Below are 21,551 nucleotides of genomic sequence, written 5' to 3'. Positions count from 1 at the left end.
ACTCCTGCGATGCCCTCAGGATGCAGTATAGCCAAGACCTGCTCCTCACATGTTGTGAGTTCTGGGGGAGGAGGCGGGGGTCCGCCGCCAGTCCTCTGAACCGCAATGTGGTGTCTTGAGACCACGGAACGCACCTTCCCCGTAGGTCGTTCCACCTCTTCCTGATGTCATCCCTAGTTCTTGGGTGGGGTGTCATTGCGGTGCCATGGGGTGGTGTGGGTGATGTGTGGGGTGGTGTCTGTTGTGCTGTGTGGGATGATGTTTAGAGGTGTGTTGTGTGAGGTGCTTGGATGTAGAGTGAGTGATGGTGTTGAGTGCCTGTGGATGCTATTGTTCTTTCTCGTGGTGTCTCTCTCTGTGTTTCTTTCTCAATTTTTGTCGTAAGGGTTTGTGGGTGATGTGGGTGTGTGTTTTATATTGTATTGAGTGTGGGGGAGTGGTGTGTGTATGTGTATCAGGTGTGTGTATTTGGAATTGTCCAATGTGGTAGTGTTTTGTAAGAGTGTGTGTATTTTGAGCGCGGCGGTGTGTACCGCTAATGGAATACCACGGTTGAAGGACCGCCGCGTGGATTCGTGGGTCGTGATAGTGTGGGCGTATTCCTGTTGACGTCACGGTGTTGGTTTTGTTGTCACCAGTTTATAACTGACCTTTGGTGTGGCGGACTTATGTGGGTGTCTGGATTTTGGCAGATTCCGAGCTGTGGGTCATAAAGGCGGTGGCGGTACTCCGCAGCGGTGTGTTGGCGGTCTTCTGCACGGTGGTAAGCGTCTTTTACCGCCAATCTTGTAAGGACCCCCATTGTCTTTAAATCTAGGCTGCAGTGCAGCCACCTTTCATTAACAGGCATAGATCCCACCCTTTCCCTATTCGTCACATAGTAGGAGTGGATGAAAGTAAGTTTGATTTAGTGCCTTGTCTTCAGTAAATGTAAGTGTTATAATGCTAATCTTGTGTTATGTTTATTGTACTGAGACCCCGGGTCACACTAACCTTTCCCTTGTGAAATCCGAGGCCTTGTCTGCAGATCTCTGGCTCCTTTAGAAGTGGGAGCCGCTATATTTCTTCCTCATGAAACTGTTCCAAAAGTAGGGGCAGCTCCTCCATAAGGGTGGAGGTGTGTTGCCCCACACCAGCAGCGGCAGTTGCAAAACCTTTCAAGGAAAAGGATAATAAACTTGGTTTATTATCCTTTTCCTTGAAAGGGGCGGGGCCACTGGGGTGACGTGCACTGAGGGGGGAGTGCACAGCACTCCCCCTCACTGCGCATGTATTTTTGGCCAGCCAAACATACATGCGCAGTAGACTCTCTCAAGCCTGCAGAGGCTCCCAATCTGCCTGAGAGCACCCTGGCTGGGTACTCCCAGCCAAATGCAGCGCTGCTTTGAGCAACGTCAGGATTGGCCGCAGGACAGGGTGGGAGCCTGTGCCTGCAGCATCTGGATGAAGGTGTGGAGAGGAGCAGCTCGGCGCGGAAGCAGAGGTACGTTTAATTTTTTTTTATTATTCTTAATACCTCCTGTGACAGCCCGCCCACCTCCGCGTGCCATCCCGCCCCCTGGAATCCCTGTGAGCCGCGACTATCTAAAATACGAGCAGGGTTCTTGCTCCCTTGTGAAATGGATCCAAATATCAGAGTCAAGTGCAAGGGGAGAAATACTTGCTTACAGTAAAGGCAGTTATCTGCTGTTTTGCGTTAAAACTGGCCGTATCTTCATGTCCTTAATGTTAATGCCACAAACATTGATTGATATGCGAACAATTAATTCTAAAATTAGTGTAATGCGTGTCAGCCATTTAGTTCCTTTTTTTCACGTTTTACTTAATGTTGCATTCTCCAAGAGTGTTAGCTGTTTCATCATGCTGTGTTTCTGTGCATTGTGTTACTCTTGCATAGTGCATACTTTGACTCATGCCAGGTGTTCATGAGGGGCTTGGATTGAGAGCACCGGTGCTGAGGCTGAAGGCACAGCAAAGTGCCTGACAGTGGGCTGGTCTATCTGCAGAGCACCCAGAACAATGGTAATGTATTCCAGTTACAAATTAAATTCAGTGTAAATGTATGTGAAGGGGTGCATAGTGGTCAAAATATTTAGAAGGCAAAAGCAAAATGAAATAAACTGCTTAAATGTGAATGAGTGCAGTGTATGTTTGGGGTGGTAAAATAAGGGAGATGCATGGGAGTGCATTCAGGGAAGAGGGAAAAGAGGGTGCTGAAGAGGAAAGAGAGGATGTTGAAAATGTGCAAATGGATGAGATGTGTAGAGAAAAAGGGCATACATATCTAACGTACGTAAAGCACACACAACTGAAGGCCATACACCTTCCATAAGCCTCAATAATATTTAATTCACAGTCTCACAATTTCAGAATTGAAACATTTCCAATGTTAATTATTTATAACTAATCATTGTTGTTACTCATTTATCTTAAACAACTAACGACCATTGTCAAAGCAAATAGTACTGACAGGCTATAGGTGTATGTCAGTTGTGTTATATTTCTGGATGCAGATACATCTCAGAGAAAAAACAAAATACAGGCCAGGTGGCACACTATGGGAATCACAGAAAGGTATTTTACATGTTCCCTTTTAGAGAGCCCCTACTTTTTTCATCCCACTTGGAGATCTGTCTGCACATACTTCTGTATGATTGACTGCAGCCGCCAGGAGTTGTAGGTGCCTCCTTGATGCCTGGTTAGAGCATTTTCTTCCAAAGTTGATGCTGCATGTAGTGCATGACACTAGGCAAGCACTATAAAGGGCCTGGAGTTATCTCACTGTACAAGTTGCACATTAAAGCAACTCGCTACATAAAAGTCATACCCAAATCTTACCTCCCACCACTTTCAAATGTCAGCAGCCTCCAATAGGTGCAACATTCCTTTTGGAATGCCCGACATCGTTTAAAGGAACAGCATTGTTATGCTGCATCCTCTCTGTGAGCATTTGGACTCTGTCACACTAATACTAGTATTTAAACCCATGTGGGCATTGGCATCAAGGAAACCTTGAACCTCAAATATGTCATGTGCAGAATATTGACTTGCATCTTGTGGAGTCAGGAGAAGATAGCCATCTCCTATGGTGCCATGAGTGCCTCACTTCAATCCCCCTTCACCGGGACGCCCAACCTTCCCTTTCAGTGCACATGAAGGGTGGGCAGCAAATCCAGCAAATTAATGACTAAGGACAAATATATCTGTGAGACGGTGCACGTAGCGCAGACCCGGAGAAGGAGTACCCCTGGGGCACTGCCAGGAGCAGTGACGCTGACCCGGAGGAGGTGGGACCTGCTGAAGCGTGGATTCACGCGACTGACCCGGAACATCAAAGGGTTTTAAAACCCAGGTGGGAGAAGGTACGGGGAGAGTTGTTTTCCCCAGGAGAAGTGGAGACGAGGACAGAAAACGAAACTGAGGGAGGAGTGTCGATGCGGCGCGCCAGAGGAAGAGGACACAGTGGAGGAGACGAGACGAGCGTCACCGGAGCAGTGAGAGCAGAGGACGACTAGCAGGAAAGTAGAAGCGGACAGGCTGGCCACGTTCTGGGAAGAACGTGCCCCAGTCAGGTACAGCCTACCACTGAAATGGGTCATGAGGAGAGGGGAGAAGACGGGAACTAGGTGGTGGCAATAAAACCGAAAGGGGAGTGGGGACCAAAACCGGCACAGGAGAGCACAACAATAGGTTTCGGTAATAGTTTCTTTTTTTTTTTTTTTTTTTTTTGCTGTTTGTGTATTCTTGTTTTCTTGCACGGGGCACCAAATATATTAGGAAAAGAGAGTTTCAGTTACATAAATGTACAAGAAAGAAAATGAGAGAGGGAAACTGAGAAAACCCAAAAGCAACCAGTGCCACTACTAATAGACGAGGTACAAAAGAAAAGGAAAGAGATAGACAGACCAGAGATTACCAAGAGAGACAGGAGAGTATACAAGCCTTGAAAAAGAAATACAGAAAGAAAGAAAGTAAGAAGGACAGGAAAGAGAAAGCCAGGAGTAGAAAGAGAAGTGACAGCAAACGACCAAGAAAAGGACAGAATAGAAAAAGAAAGACAACACCAAGAAAGAAAAATAAGACAATAGAAAGAAAACAAAAGTCAGAGAAGACAGGAAGAGAAAAGGAAAATAAACAATTCTTACCTTTTAAAAGCCTTCTCTTCTCTTCTTTCCTCCTATGCACCTCCTGGGGGACTCCTGACATTCCACCTGAAAACCACCAGAAAAGAAAGATGAAACAGGAGCAAGACGTGGAAGACATACCAGAAAAGAGAGAGAAAGCAAAGAGACACATGTATAGAAAGACTTTAACACATACCATGAAGTTAAAGAAATAAAAAACATAAAACACTACAACGCCTACAAGCCTCCATTATTCTGACCCTGTCACAGTGGTGTCAGAAGTGGGATATTCAACTACTGTCTCAAGGACAGGTACAGACAATGGAGGAGAAACCGACCCTGACAGCTCAGTTAGCTGAAGGGCAGAGACATTTGCAGCTTGTCTGGGAGAAACAACTAAAAGAGGCAAAGGAACAGCGTGAAGCACTACAAACTGCCTTGAAAAGCCAGGCAACCATCATCGCTAATAACCAGTTAGTGCATGAAACAGCCATTGGGAAATTTATTGAGATTATGGCCACGACCAGGGTACATCCTAATGTACCTAGTAGCGTCCTACAAAAATATCAAGAGAATGAGGATCCGTACGCATTTTTTACAAACTTTGAGCGGGTAGCTAGCTCTGCCAATTGGTCTATGGATAGATGGGGCCAATATATTGCACCCCTTCTCACTGGAGCTCTGCAGGCCGCCTACCAGGCAGTGAATCCAGGGGGTGTAATTCCCTATATGGAGATAAAGAAAACGATCCTAGAATGAGTGGGACTACACCAAGAAAGCTATTGTATACATTTCCGACATACGAAATGGGTTCGTCAGGAAAGCCCCAGGACCCTGTATTATAGGGTCCATCATGAAGCCAGTAAATGGTTGAATCCCACCAATTCCTCACTGGAGGAAATGTTTGACACAATAGTACTGGAACAGTACCTAGACGCCCTACCTTCATCTACAAGGAACTGGATTCATCAGCATCCAGGTCTCAATAATGATAATGCCATCGAACTGGCGTGCGCATATCACTGGGTACCCGAATTTAGAGGTTCCAATGCAAAGCCCTTACCATCAATGACACGAGCGAATCCATCAAAACCATTCCCATCAAGATCATTACTGGGTCCCAGTACAGAGAAACCTGGTTCTCCTCGTAACCCATCAAAAGAATTCCCGATGGGGCCCCAATGTTTCCGTTGTGCAGAATGGAGACATATTGCGAGATACTGCCCTCTTAAAAAGGATCAGGACAAACCAATGGAAATTGGTATGACTAAGGGAAGGGTCTTATGGTTAGGTCAGACAATGACTCGCTATACAACCCCACTGTTGGTAAACCAAAAGGAAAGAATGACATTGATCCGGCTGCAGTCAGAGTGTAATTAAACAAGTATACGTCCAAACAAACCAATGGATAGTAAATACACAAGTACTGATTACTTGTGTGCATGGAGATAGAAAAATCTATCCCGTTGCTGGGATACAAATAAATTGGAGAGGACTGGAAGAATCACTCTCGGTAGGAGTGATCCTCGACCTAGGGGAAGACCTCATTTTGGGAAATGATTATGAAGCGTTTCCGGAACTCTTAGAGTAACTAAATCACGCTAACCAAATCGACTCCTGGTGGAGTGAAGCCCCATTCGTATCTTCAGACATAGAGAAGCAGACACCCAAGATGAAACTCTCTAGATCCCAAAAACAAAAACAGAAAAAAATGTTTCTCAGAGACACTACTCAAACACATACACCTCAACCACTGCTCCCGAAAGAAGTCCTGTCCATTGCCGGACAGTTATGGCAATCGCAGAGGGTGGATCCCGCATTGAGAAATGCACGGCATATAGCCCTGTCCCCTGACGACTCATCAGTAGGTCCCACGTTTCAAATCATTAATGATCTTCTATATCAAGTGTGTCCTTCTTCCACCAACAGAGGCCCTTATTTGGTAGTTTCCCAAGAATATAGAGAACAAGTACTTAATTTAGCACATGGCGATACTGGGAAGGGCATTTAGGAAGGGAAAAAACTGAGGAATCTGTAACCAAGAGATTTTATTGGCCGGGGATATATGGGGATATCAGGAAACTTTGTCATTGTTGTCCCAAATGCCAATTGATCAATCCGTCCACAGACCCTAATGTTCCTCTCCGCCCGTGTCCCATCATAGAGGTTCCTTTTACCCGGGTGGGCATGGATCTGGTGGGACCATTGATACCATCCACTAGAGGACACCAATACCTTTTAGTACTTGTGGATTATGCAACCCGGTATCCGGAGGCTATTCCACTAGCAAGCATGCTTACTAAAACCATAGCTCAGGCCTTGATGGAGTTTTTCTCCCGAGTTGGATTCCCAAAAGATCCCCTCATGGACCAGGGGACTCATTTTATATCCTGATGAATGTCAAAGGTATGTCAGACGCTCGGGTTCAACAAATATGAACATAGGTCTATCATCCTCAAACCGATGGTCTAGTTGAACGATATAACAAATCCATCAAAAATCTCTTACATAAGATCATTAATGACTCAGGAAAAAATTTGGAAAAAAAATACCTCTGGTTTTATATGCCCTAAGAACTCACATACAGTCATCCACAGGACATAGTCCCTTTGAACTCCTCTTTGGGAGACAACTGCGTACCTTATTAGAGATGTTAGCAGAACAATGAGAAGAAATGGAAGAAGAAATCAAAGATGTATTGACTTATACTAGTGAACTTACAGAAAACTTACATAACATTTGGGAAGAGGTACATAAAAATCTGAAAGAAGTTCAGGAGAGACAGAAAACCAATTACGATACTCAAAGCAGACCTCGTGAGTTGGCAATAGGACAAAAAGAGAAGAAGGAAGGAAAAAGTTTGGGGGTGACCCTGCAGAAAGGCCATTTCCAACACTGACCTATGCTTTTGCATCTGGGGGGGTGCCATGATTCACAAAAACAGCAAATCAGTGACAGATATACCACATAAATCTGTTGAAAGTATGGCATGACCCAGAAGAACAGATCAGTAACTTATACATTTCCACCTGTTCTGAGACTGAAATACTAATATATCCCACTAGTCTGGAAAAGGGCAATGGCATTAATATGCCCCAGTTGGGTATCCATCTCACACCTCTTCAATATTCTGAGTTAGAAAATATAGTACATACTAACCCTGACGTTTTTTCTAAAGCCCCAGGGAGGGCCCATCTAATAAAACATCACATTCGTACTGTAGGCAATCGCGTGTCCCGACAAAGACCTTATCGAATACCGGAATCAAGAAAACAGATGGTTGAGAAGGAATTGGCAGAGATGCTAAAAGCAGGGGTTATTGAACCCTCATCTAGTCCCTGGTGTTCACCCATTGTTTTAGTCCTGAAACCGGATGGTTCTATCAGGTTTTGTATTGATTTCAGGCAAGTAAATGCCCTCTTCCATTTCGATACCTACCCCATGCCTAGAATAGATGACCTTCTAGAACGGTTGGAAAAGGCAAAATATATGACTACTTTAGACATAACAAAGGGTTATTGGCAGATTCCCCTTGAAGATGGTGATAAAGAAAAAACGGCCTTTGCAACACCGTCAGGTTTATATCAGTTCATGGTCCTTCCTTTTGGCATACATGGAGCACCAGCTACTTTTCAAAGATTAATTGATTTGGTGTTAAGGCCCTTTCAAGAGTACACGGATACATATTTAGATGACATCGTCATTTACAGTGAAACGTGGGAAGAACATACTTCTCATTTACCAAACATATTACAAGCTCTCAGACAGGCAGGACTCACAGCAAATCCAGAAAAATGCAAACTAGGACAGGAGACCATTAACTATTTAGGTTATGTGATCGGACATGGAACCATGAAACCACAAATGGAAAAGAAATACACTATTACCCAAATTCCTTTTCCACGGAAAACAAAAAGTCTGAGCTTTCCTAGGGATGTTAGGCTAACATAGATGGTTTATTCAACATTTCTCCGATATTGTGGCTCCTCTTACTGCCGTACTCGAAAAGAATAGATCTAATCACATATCCCACCTCAGCGAATTAGAAAAAGAACATTTTCTCCAATTAAAATCCCTACTAACAACGGAACCTGTGTTACGTTGTGCTGATTTCCACAAAACCTTCCAGGTTCAAACCGATGCTTCCGACCAAGGGATAGGAGCTGTTTTGTCTCATAGGGACGAGGATGGCCTAGATCATCCAATTGTATATATTAGCAGAAACCTTTTGCCTCGGGAAAAACATTATCCCACTATAGAAAAGGAATGTCTTGCAATAAAATGGGCTATTGAATCACTCAGGTATTATTTGCCGGGCCGCCCCTTTCCTTTACTCATGGGTCATGCTCCTTTGACCTGGCTGGCACAACATAAAGACACGAATGCACGGGTCCTCCAATGGTTCTTATCCCTACAATCTTTTTCCTTCCAGATACAACACTCCCCTGGCTCCCTTATTACCAATGCAGATTATTTCTCTCGATACCCATCCGACCAGTGGCTCCAACAGCCACTATCTAGCGGGAGTGAATGTGACGGTGCACATAGCGCAGACCCGGAGAAGGAGTACCCCCTCGCCACCGCCGGCAAGGCGGTCCGGACCGCCATGTTCATAATGAGGGCCTTAGTCATTTTTAAATTGCTCCTCCCTATCAATGTGGTCTGGATGTCATCCTTTCTACTAATTTGCTCAGCCAGTGGTTTCAGCATTATTTAAAACCCAGGGCACCCTTGCGTAGTTCTCGAATGTATGGAGAATGATTGAGAGTTCCTCCACTGATCCTCACTGAAGCGCAGGGTGCTTCATAGCCCACCAACATCCATGTTTTAAATTTAAGGGCCAGGACAATTGATCAAACATCATGCACTGAAATCAACATCACTAGCCCCCGATCACTAGCCCCCAGTCTTGGTGCTTTTGGTTGGGATGTATTGTGTTGAAAACCACTTAGAATGAGTCTACACCAGTGTTATGGCGTGGGCTGGTCCATTAATAGGGCTGGAACCCCACACATGTAAGTTTCCTTCCCCTGGTAATGAGGGGATAGTGGTATACCACTATCTCCCTGACGTAAGGGGCAAGTTAATAAATGTGGTCGGTGGCTTGGCGCCTAAGGACAGTATACACCCATGATCCCTGCGTCCGTGTTTTTATTCATGCTCCCTGAGGACTCCCCCACAGACGCAACACACCAGTCTGTTTTTCAGCATGTGTGCTTCTTGGAGTAAATAGATATCGCCTTCAGAGTCATGTAGAAAATTCAGAATTGCACTAGGCTATCCAGACTCTTAATGTAAACACTAACTACCTTCAGAGTGTCCCTGTATGAACTCATTCGAACATTACACAAGTCTGAGCCATGTGTAGTGGATGTGGGGCTTGAGTCCATTGGTGATGAGTAGGAACAAGTATGATGCATACTAATGAAACTTCTCTCTATCCCAAATACCATAGTGAACTTCAATAAAACAAAACGAAGCATCCCTTAAGAAGCACTGAAAAGGCTAACTCAGGCTAGCTTGAACACCTGTAGCAAACAACCATACCTGGGCAACCATGAAACCGGTAATCAATAAGGTGTCTCACTCTGACCTCTTGTGTCTGTGTCCCTTCGTTTACCAAGAGGTGGGCAGAATCAGCCCACAAGACCTCCTCTGTGGGGAGTGGGCTTCAACTTTAGACCTCTTTCTGTGGGTGTTTGCATGAGCCCTGTGAGCCTCATCTGTCTTTGCTACTAGCATATATTGCTCTCAAGTGCCAGAGTACCTTTGCTGTTTCTAGGAATGGTCTTCTTTTCTAATGACTGGCCCTCACCCTGCGCCATGCTGAACTTTGTGGCGATGTTCTCCTACCTGAAGAACTGCTGCTGCTGATGCCTCTGAACCCACAGTGATGTTCAAAAAATGTTGAGCCTCAGACAAAGATCTAAGCACTTCCCTTTGTCCTTGATACTCAGACATTATGCAACAGGGATGACCCCTCTGGTAGGATATGTTCTGTGCCAAAAGTATATCAGTCAGTGATCTAAAGACCCTGAGCCTTCTGAGGGTAGGGGTTTTGAGGTTCTAGCAGAGCCTTTGAACATGAGGTTGCTCTTGCTTCTGGCTTCACTGTGATCTCCTCCTCAAGAAATAACACCGCAGTGAGGATGTTCGGTGGCATGCCCGACCCCCAGCGTGCACAGGTCAACTTCATGTGTTCTGTCCAGTCAGAGCTGATGGTCCTCTGGCCAATCTCCAACAGAGCAGGCAAGATCCCGGGACGCATCACTGAAGTCAGAGTTGAAGCTTAGTGTTCTGGTCTTGTTTTTTTTTTTAATAATTCCCCACATATAGTGCTTCTTCTCAGAGCAATCTTCTACTATCTTCTCCAAATCATGGACTCTGACTCTGAGAGAGGATACATAACTCTTCGGCTTTCTTAATGAAAATTAAAATTCCTAATTTAAAGCTCCAAATTGTGTATATATTCCTGTGAGACATTATCAACCTTCTCCTGGTGCCTCTGTGGCTCACCTGTGGTGGCATGAGGCAGCTGAGAGGACAGTGGCGTGTTGTCTTTTTCACCCCCTTGTCATCCCCTTCCCAAAGTTGCATACGCAGCTCTTTTACTGATGGATCACGCTTCAGTCGTCTGCCTGCCATGGCATGTAGCGGTAGTTGGTCTGGATAGGGGTCCTGAAGGATTAGGGATTTTTTTTTATGCATTTGGTACATCCATAAGCAAATGAGGTACTTAGCACCTACCATCTAGCACCTCAATGAAGACCGCCTCCAAAACCTACTTCATGGGGCTCAGGAGTAGTCACCCCAACTAGTGCTCTAAATGTCTCGACACGGAGGCCCGAGGGAGATGTGTATTACCAGTTAAGGCCAAATAGAAGGACCATTTCTTTCCTCACTCACTTGGTGCTATACATGGGTCATGTCCCCTAGTAAGGCCTTGCCAAACTGCTTTGATTTGTCTAGGGCCCATGTGATCATCCTGCAGATCTAGTGGCCCCCTGAACCTCCAGAAGTGACCCATATTATGCCACTCTACCCTACACCACTGCACTCTACACCACTACACTCTACACCACCCTACTCTGTGCCACTCTACTCTGGCCGCTTCACTCTGCACCACTCCACTCTTTGCCAATCCGCTCTGCACCACTTTACTCTGCACCACTGCCCTCTGTGCCACTACACTCTACTATGCACCACTCTAATCTATGCCTCTGCATTCTACAACACTGCATTGTGTGCAGCTGAATTCAAAGCAACAGCACTCAATGTCACTGCCCTCTACGCCACTATAGTGCACTCTACACCAGTCCACTCTACTCTATGCCACTCCAGTGTATACCACTCCATGCGATTACACACTATGCCACTCCAATACATGACACTCTCTGCCACTCCACTCTACAACACTCTTCGCCATTTCACTCTACGACACCCCATGCCACTCTCCTCAACGCCACTAACTTTTAGCCATGCTGAACAGCAGCCACACTGGTGAACAACATGGCAAAAACACATTGGCAAAGCCATAGGCGAGACCAATTGGCTTTGCCAATGCTTGCTTGAAACAAACTCTTCGCCTTAAATCGTAGACCCTCCCCACAGTTAAGAATGATAACAAACTCTTATTTTTTTTTACCTCCAACGCCCAGACAACATGAGAGCCTTTCAGTGTATGGGATTCGTGTAGACAATAATCTAAGACCTTCAGATTAAGTATCGTGGCTCGACCCCTGAATGCTGTTGGTGAATTATTTTGGCCGTTATTGTTAGCAGCCTAGTCGCGAGCATTATATCTTGGTCTCTATGCTTAGGTTGTGGGCCAATAGGAAAGGCCTGTCATCCCTCGTTTGTGTGTTCTTTGAATTACTAGATTGGTATCGTTAGGCAGAATGCTCTCAATCCTTCCCTCGAGCAACCTTAATAACCTGGTACTCAGCACATTCATTAACTTATTGCATTGTTCAGCTGGTAAGTAAAAGGCATTTGTTGTCTTGCTGTGAACTTTGCCGCAGTCTAGCGGATCCTCGCAAAATTAGCCATGTTCTCGGTTCATCCAGTTACGTTTTAGAAGATCACGTTCTGCGCAGATCTTTTTTTGTCTCAGATAAACATTTTTGGGGACGGTGTATTTACCATTTTATCCACTGATTAGTTTAGCATAAAAATACAACTTTACTCGGAAATGATACTTTTTGTGGTTTAATGCCACTCTGCTCGGTAGTGTTTGATAAATGACGGTCTAAAAAAGGTTTTATGCTGATTTCGGAGGGTTATCGGCCCCATTAGAATTAGGTGGCCTCGCCTGATTTGAAGTCGAGGGGGCAAAGTAGCTCGCGTGGTTTGAGGTTATGCCAGTCTGTGTACAGAGACTTTGAAACAGTGCCAGTTATTCTTAAAGGCTATTGAGTAAACTAATCATTTAGTCTGAGGCCTGGGTGTTGGTCAAAGTCGAATCAATGTACGTTATTAAAATATGCCATCTAGTGTTTATGCCAGCAATTAATTTTCTATGTAAAATATAAAAGCTCTTCAACACTGCTTACAAAATATGTTTGACCTGTATGTATTGATATAATTGTAGAGTCATTGTGTGATATAAGGGTGTAAATGAGGGCACTGATGTTATCAATGATGTCCTTTCAGATGTCCTGGTGAGGTCATCTTTGATGTCATCAGTAATGCCATCTGTGGGGTCATGAGCAGTGCATGGTGGGGTGAGAGATGGCGTGTGAAGCATATCTTACCTCAGGATTGTGTGTATACATACGAGCACGTCACACGTATGTCCTGGGGTCCCGGGCCTTCGATCGCGCCTCCCACCCCTCCGCCTCACAGGATTCGTGATTACCTCTCAGATGTGCGCTGCGCATCACTTCTGAGGCTGACAATGTAATAACTCCCTGCCCGCCCCCGCCCTGACAGGTGAATTGGATTAGGAAAGAAAGGATGACTGTTCAGGGAAAGGGGGCCCTCGGCTCTCCAGCTGCTCGGTAGGTGGGTGGCAGGGCTTAAGGTGCAGTAGAGAGGGGAATACAAAAGGTGCTGAAATATTGATGTCTATATTGTTGTCTCATATCTGTCAGCTGGAGGGGAGGGGAGGGGCGGTGATGGAGAGTCACACCTGCACATATTTAGTTTACCGTTGTTAAGGAGGGGTGCGGTGATACCTGGATTTGGAGTAGGGGCGGGGCTTCTAACGCTTCCGTCTATTATGTACGGCGTTGAGTAATTTGATTTAATTTGGCCCCAGGGCATGCCCTGAGAGTCCGTTTCCCGGTGATTGACTGGGAGTTATGGGTGGGGCCGCTGTCTTTCGGCCTGGGGATAAGGGGCTGGCTGGGCAGAAGCACTTTTAGCCTTATTGTGGTGTGTGACTCTCCCTGGAAAAATTAGTAAGGAACGCCCTGAAACTTCAAAACCTGCAAGACAGACATGTTTTTTTGTTGGAAATTGCTTCAGGTTTATTTTACCGTTATCATTACGGGTCCACGCTAGATTAAGTAAATACTAGCAGGCATTAAGAAGACACTGAATTATAGGCATGATTTCAAAACTTCGTAGCGCATGCACTTCTATGTAGTGTTAAGATGTGGGAATTTTACTTTGCAGTGCTTGGCAGAAGTCGGCGCCACCTCCCCCCCTCTGCCCCCTTTTTCCTGCAACTCTGTATCAAAGGTAATTCAGCACGCAAATCACTTTTCTATGTCTGTAATCGCGTAGACTCGGTTGTAGAGAGTTCGTTTTAGGTGCGTGGCTTCTGTAATGGAGCGTGCGGGCATTGGTGCAGCAGGTGCAGTGGCACCGGGTCTCGGAGGACTGAGGGACCAATTGAACCTTGATTATTATTGCTGTATTTCAGCAGCAGTAGGGGCGGGGGGCGTTAGGACGTTTCCTTCTTAGCACTGGGACCCATGACACCCCGGCTATGCCACTGACCACAGTTGGCACTGGTTACTGGATCGTTTCCAGCCTAAGGTGCTCTAGTGCCCCAGGGCACAGGGATATTACTAGCGTCGCACTTTTGCTCACACACAGGGCGCTCGCGCATTCTGTGGCGTAGCACAAAATGATGCTCCCTCTCCCGCAGGATGTGATGAGGGGCCCCGAGGTTTTCATATCTCACAGATATCCAGAGACTTTAGACCGAACTGGGGCCCCATACGCTACGGGCGTAGCAGAGACCTGGGTCGCGCCTCAGTGCGCACTTTGCCAGAACACCCGAAGCACGAGAGTACCACACGTGAAGTTTGAGAATCTCACACAGGAGCGCAAGCATCTCCCCTTTCACAGGAAGCATGGGCGCGCTGCACTCTTAAAGGGAGCTGTCGTTTCGTACCTTGAATAGAGAGACTACATGTGACACCCTCACAGGGAACGAGAGCGTCTGATTCTCTCACGGGAAGGCTGAGGGGGCGAGAGTGAGTGGGGAAGGGAGAGACTGACTCTGATGGTGGAGCGAAGTAGAGGGGAGTGGGAGGGGTGGGCCAGGGGCGGAGGCACTGCTGAGGAGATTGCTTGCGCTCTGATCTCTACTTACAGTTCCTGGATTATCCTCTGCCTTCGACTGCAGGGAGGACCAAAGACTCGGCGCCCCTCTTAACCTCTGAAGGAACGAAAGCCCCTTTAACACTGTGACGATCCTCTTCACAACCCTGAACACCCTCGATCCAGGAAGAGGAGAAAATGAACGAACATCCGCAAGACCCCCTGGAGGACCCCCGTCTCTCCAACTGAAGAGTAGACCTTCTGGGCAGTCTGAGGAGCCCCTGTATTCTTCACCGAGGAACACCTCCCTGGACACCCTCCGGACTCTAGCTTTGAAACAAGAGGGACACCTGTGCCTCCGAATGGAGTTAACACCGCTGGAAAGCCTGAAGGACAGCTGTATCCTTGAAAGTGGTGGACCCATTCTGACACCGCCAGCCCCCCTGTGTCACTGAAGTTGGAGGTAGGTGGCCCTTTGACACCCTCATGAATCTTATTCTTCTTCTCAGGACCTCCTCTACCTCTGAAGGAGGGTGACCCTGCGGACTACCCATGACTCCCTGAAGAAGCGTAATCCATGCATTTCGTGACAATAGAAGACCCCCTGGGCAACCAAGGGACACTGAATCCTGAAGAAGGGAGGGCACAGTGGATTCACTGAGGACCCTTGTAGGCCTGAAAGAGAGACCCCCATAGATTCTCCACACTCATGTATCCTTGTTCGAGGAGGGACCCATCCCCTTGACTATGTCAAGAACCATGTTAGTAGTAGGTATCCCTGTAATCTCCAGGGGCCCTATCATATTGAAGCTGTAGCCCCATCTGGCAACCCCTTGAGCACCTGAAGGAGAATGACCCTTCCTTGACATCCATAGAAACATTATTAACCTTGAACAAAAGTTTGCAGTCCTACTTACTCGATTAATATGCAACGGATCTTCTGTATCTTTGAAGGAGAGGCCACCCTGGGCATCCTCAGGGACTCATTATTTGTAAAGGTGAGCAGGCCCCTGTACCTCTAGAGAGGAGACCTACGCGGCACCTTGAGGACACTGTATTCTTGAAGGAGAGGTGAGTCAGTCTGGATCCCCTATATCTTTGAAGGAGAGGAGACCTTCTTGGATATTCCCTGAGAGAGTCCCAGTTTCCAGTATCCCAAAAGGAGGGAGGACCTCTGCTCTGCCTTTGAACACCCTTAGAATACCTGTGCCCTTGGAGGAGAGGGGAGGACCCTGAACATTCTCGGCAACCTATATGTAATTCAAAAGCTGAAAACTGACCACCTCCTGAGCATCCGCAATACTCTCAGCATTCTCAGAGGAGAGACCCACACCAGGGTATCCTCCTGGGCCCATGTATCTTTAAAGAAGATGGGATCCCTCTCGCGGACATCCCAAGAACCCCTTTACCCTGAAAGAGTATCCCACTGGAAACTCCATGGTAACTTGAAGGAGGAGAGGTCCTTCATTGGACATTCCAAGAACTCGAATTATCCCTGAGGTAGATAGGATCCCTTCCCTGCTGTGAACACCCTCTTCCTCTGGATCCTCTGGATACCCTCAGCAACCCTGTATTCCTGAAAGAAGGAGGGCACATCTATCTCTGAAGATAAGACCATTTGGACTGCCTGAGGAACCCTTGTATCCCGGGAGGAGAGGCAACACCTTGAAGAACACCTGTAGGCTTATGGAGCAAGAACCCCCTTGGACATCCCCTGAGCAACCCGAAGGAGGGAGGATTCAACACCCCCTGCCCTTCCAACACTTTGTTTTGACACTTTTAAGTGATATTAAATTAGCCACTCGTAAAGTGCAACATTTCTATCATCATTTCCATTTCTTGCATCAACAACTTCAAGACGACTTCAAGGCAACAAAGCAATTATCACACCCTGGCAAAGGGCATTACTGTCTAGAGTGACCAGCCCAAACAACTTGGAAAACAGAAGAAACCCCTATATAATAATGAGACAAACTCTACAAATCAAGGAGAGAGCTCAGGCCCTGGGACTGAGGGGGGCCCTAACTGGGTTCTGGACTCCAGGATCCACCAGTGAAATCAATGAGGGGTCCCACATGAGAGTCCAGGAAGGGGCAGTGGAAAGTGCCCACCTTCCAAGGAAGGTAAGCATCTGGTTGGGAGGGTGTTATCGAAGAGCTACCTTTGAGTGATGGTAAACATGGCTGCGAGTGATCAACATACCATGAGCACGAGTGATTATAAAGCAAGGTAGTGAGCTAATATAGAACACTGCTATGAGTGAAATGTTCTGAGTAATTATTAAATCTGTCCGTGAATTATTATAATGTGTAGCAGTAGGTGTACTAGGCAGCTTGAACAATTATAGGTTGTTGCAGGTGATTATGACGTGCGATCTTGTCTCGAGTGATAATAACATGTGACTGTGAACGATTGTCACATGTGATTGTATGAAATTATAGTGCCAGTTATGTTACATATATACTACATTGCTATTTCTTCATGATATAGTACACCTTTGCCATTGACATGACGTCGTAGCGCTTCAGGTTGGTTGATCTCCGTCTTCCCACATGGAATGATTTTGCTCTAGGCCAAATGAATGTGCTATGTTCTAACGGAGGGCATTTGACATGGATTTCCAAGCTGAGTAGATATGGTTGCCAATTTCTCTACTCCTTTCGTGTAGCCTGACACAGATCGCACTTTAGCCACATTCCTTCTGTATGGCCTCTGGCACTGTGGTGGTTGTGAGATGTGCGGTGTAGGCGCCTCTGAGGTGTACTGATGTTTGTTGCCTTGCAGAATGATTGCTTGCTATTTGTGTCATTGCAGTCACTATAGCTTGGCGTTGGGTGTTGAACCCTCGTTCATAAATTTTTCACAGTGAGGGATAATCAGTAGCGTGTTTGGTATGTATGGCTGTGGTACAGAGCCACCAGCGTGAATAACTGGATTAATATTCAGTAGCTCACTGCAATGACGTCACAACAGTTGTTATCAAAACCCGTTACCCACTGTTGTTTCGTCATAAAGTTATTCCAGGCTTGGGTGTCTGAAAGCCTTTCAGAGTGGCCCTGGAATCCACAAAGCACAGTTTCTGGAGGGGAGGGCACTGAGAGCGGTAGGGTTGGCAGAAGGCCAGGTATGATTATTATTATTATTATTATTTTTTGCATTTTGAACAGGAAGAGAGGCCATGTTATGTATGGCTCACACATAACACCTCTGCCCCTACATAGCAGTTGAAAGTAGGGTCAGATGATTTTGGGGGCCATAAATAAGATACAATTATATATGAGCAAAAAGTGAATTACATGGAAGTTTTTCACCTTTTGGTTCTGAGTGACATAATAAGCAACAAGCGCTTCACTCTCTTTTTTGTTTGATGTCAATCAAAACCCCTCGGTGAAAACATCCCTGTAATTCACTATTACCCATCTATAAGCCTATATGTTATAAATGGTTCTCATTAAGAGCCTTGATTGTTTCCATCAGATTTTAAATCTGGTATCTCACTGCTGTGATGTGGCAACAGTTGAAAACGAAATTTGTTACCCACCCTTACTACGTCATGAATGCCTGAGAGCCTGTCAGCACAGCACTCCTTGTCTGCTCTGAAAGAAAGCAGAAAGCACAGCTGCAGGGGAAGGAAGTAAAGCAGTGAAGGTGGTGGGGGCTGGTTAAGGATGACAAGTGAGGTATTTATTTTTCACATTTGGGTAAAGGAGGAAAGGCCTTTCTTAGGTACGGCTGCCCTATAACTAATCTGCCCTGCATAGAAGTTGAAGGCAGGGGCAAATGATTTTGAGGGCCATACATAACCACAAATTATAGACAAGTCAAAAGTGGATTACATGGATGTTTTTCACCTTGAAACTCAGAGTGACATTGCAAATAACTTGAGCTTCACTCTCCTTATCTGTTTGATGTCACTCAGAACACCTCAGTGCAAAACATCCCCATAATTCACTGTTACCCATCTATAATTCTATATGTTATGTATGGCTCTGGTAGAGAGCCACTAGCACTTATTTATCTTTCTAAATGTCATATCTCACTGCTGTGACGTAGAAACAATTGACACCAGAACTCATTACCCACGGTTGCTACGTCAGAAAGGCTTTCCAGGCCCGACGGACAGGCCTGCCGGATAGCCTGTAAATGCAGAGTGGCTGGTCTGCTTTGTCTGAAAGCAGAAATGCAGCTGCAGGAGGGGGGGAGAAGGAAGGGAAGGTGGTGGGGGCTACTTAATGATGGCAGGTAAGGTATTTATTTTTTACATTTGGGATAGGGAGGAGAGACCATGTTATATGCCATTCCTCATTTCTCTTCTCCCCCAGCGTAGCAGTTGAAAGAGGGGCAGATGATTTTTGGGGGGACATATATAATATAAAATTATAGATCAGTAAAAAGTGAATTACGGGCATGTTTGTCACCTTGGTGCACTGAGTGACACCATAGACAACTTTGAGCTTCCCTTTATCTATTTGCTGTCACTCATAACCCTCGGTGAAAAACATCCCCGTAATTCACTGTTACCCATCTATAATTCTATATGTTACGTATGGCTCTCATAGCGAACCATTAGTGTGAATGACCGGATTCTAAATCCAGTAATTCACTGCAGTCACATAGAAATGGTGTATAACTGAATTTTCTAACCACTTTTGATACATAATAAAGTAATTCCAGGCTGCTCTTGCTGGGCTGTCTGAGAGGAAAGGAAGGAACAGAGAATGGTAGGGGTGGGTGGAAGAAGGCCATGATGGTGTTTTTAAATCTGGGACAAGGAGAAGAGGCCATGTAATGCATAGCTCCCCCATTACTCCTCTACCTCTGCATAGATGTTAAAATCAGGGGTGGATGATTTTGGTGGCCATCGCATAACATAGAATTATAGATCGGGGAATCGTCACCTTGAAGTGGTCGAGGGATTTGCATCTCTCACTGACTTGGGAGTCTAGTGTCCTGGCAGGATCACCCATGCCGAGCAGGTCAAAAATAGAGACCCGGCAAAGTGAAATCCACTGGTCCTCCAGGTTGAAGGGTGAGCATAAGTCTTAACAACCTTGTCCCATAAAAAATGGCTATGGAAACAACAGCAACAACTGCTAAATCCTCTTGGCACAAGGGACTTTCAGAGTCTCTGAGTGAGACATGCATGATTGACACTAGCAAATCCCCAAGGAAACAACTGACAAGATGATGGATTACTGAGTGTGAAGTGCAAGACCAGAATCAGATTCAGAAAAGTACAGACTATGTATGAAACAGGAAAGCTGGCTTAAGTAACATCTGGGATGAGGCTTTATAACCTACACATCCTCGGAGTAAGAAGGTGGAAATGGATACGATACACCATCACAAGAAAATAAGACTCCATCACAAAAAAGCTCTCTATCAGATCCCAGAAGGCAAACGCAAGAGAGGCAGACAAAAAAAAACACCTGGAGGCAACCTGTGGAAACGGAAATGAAGACCCGTAACCACAGCTGGTGCACCGTACTAAAATTCGGTCAAGATAAACTGAAGTGGAGGTCCTTGGTTGCTGCCCTACATGCCAGCTGGCAAAATGGGGATTAGTAGTACAGAACATAAAATTATAGGTGGGTAAAAAGTGAGTTCTAGGGATGTTTTTCAACAGGGTTGTGAGTGACATCATAGACAAATTGAGCTTCACTTGAGTTGTCTATTTGATGTCCCTCAGAAACCCTTGGTGGGAAACATGCCTATAAAACACCATAACCCATCTATAATTCTGTTTCTTATTAATAAGTGGAAATGAGTGATTATAAAACATGGCTAGCAGCCATCATTATAAGACCCGACTGAGAGTGAATATAAAAAGTGTCATGGAGTGACTGAGAGATATTGGTGAGAGAATATTTAATGTGGCAGTGCATACCATTAATTTGTGTTGGTGTGGGTGGAAATATGGATTATAACTATCTGGTAAGAGTGATTATGAAGTTTGGTTTTGGGTGGTTATAAAATGTGTCTGGTTGTGAGAATAGTATAAGGCGTGACTGTCAGTGAGTCTAATCTGAGATGTAAATGATTCTAATACGTGCACATGAGTTATTAGAATATGAGACTGAGTGACTATGATGGGTGATTGAGGGGGATTATGATGTGTGGCTGTGAGTAATCAGAGTACAAGACTTTCAGTGATTAAAATTAAGTAGCTGTGAGCAACTATAGTATATGGCAGCCTGATTATAACACTTGGTTATGAGTGATTACAATAAAAGCCTGGAAGTGATAATGGCATATAAATTGGAAGTTTTTTTTTTCACTTTTCCACCCTAATCCATATTTATTTATCTCTAATTTTATCCACATTTTTCCATATTTTTTACCATGTAAGAATAAATTCGTAATTAGTATACTTAAACATTTATTTAAATGGCAAAAGTACACTCATCCTTGGATGTCTGTGGAGTTTTAGTATGTCAAGAAGCCACATAATATAAAACAACTGAACAATGGTCCTCTGACACCATTGAAAGGCAGGCAGAAGAGGCCCTACGGAAGCTAGAATCAACTATCACAAGTGGGGCAAAGTTGACAACAGTCAGGGAGAACTTTGCCCTCAACCTCATAAAAAAAGATTCCTTAAGTAACACGAGAAAGGGAGCACAATTGAATCACCGCCAAAGTTCACTTTTACCGCTGCCAGTGCGCAAAAGGAAAGCAGCAGTAGGTAAATTATTAAGGTCACTGAGTAAATGCCCAGATAATGGATCAATATTGACCGCTCTTAGAGAGCAAAGGAAATTGTATAAAAGGAATCTATGGACCTTTAAAAAAGGCCAACAGGAGGCCCTGTGGGCCAAACTACATTTTGCGACCAAAACATCTGACTCCAAAAGATTCTGGAAAATCATCAATACAATAGACAATGGTGCAAAAGCAGGCAATAACACAAACATAACAGAGGAAGTATGGGTA

General features: G+C 45.3%; 1 protein-coding gene across 3 annotated transcripts in view; it reads left to right on the top strand.

The window, feature by feature from the left end:
• The first annotated feature begins 13,022 nt into the window (after window positions 1–13,022).
• The window catches only part of RASD2 (RASD family member 2), a 41,596-nt gene continuing 33,067 nt past the window's right edge, over window positions 13,023–21,551 (top strand). Inside the window, exon 1 of one of the 3 annotated variants that reach the window (XM_069231206.1) lies at window positions 13,023–13,123. Coding sequence is in view for 2 of the 3 variants with exons in the window: in XM_069231205.1 (XP_069087306.1) it covers window positions 16,583–16,741 (159 nt within the window). In the remaining variant the exon portion in view is untranslated. Of the gene's footprint in view, window positions 13,124–13,451; window positions 13,809–14,567; window positions 16,742–21,551 lie in introns of those variants that run through there. The other 2 variants (XM_069231204.1, XM_069231205.1) reach the window with 2 other exon arrangements.

The sequence above is a fragment of the Pleurodeles waltl genome, chromosome 4_2 (assembly GCF_031143425.1).
Source record: "Pleurodeles waltl isolate 20211129_DDA chromosome 4_2, aPleWal1.hap1.20221129, whole genome shotgun sequence".
Taxonomy (NCBI): Eukaryota; Metazoa; Chordata; class Amphibia; order Caudata; family Salamandridae; genus Pleurodeles; species Pleurodeles waltl.
The sequence above is the reverse complement of the archived record's forward strand: the minus strand, read 5'-3'. Positions and strand labels throughout refer to the sequence as shown.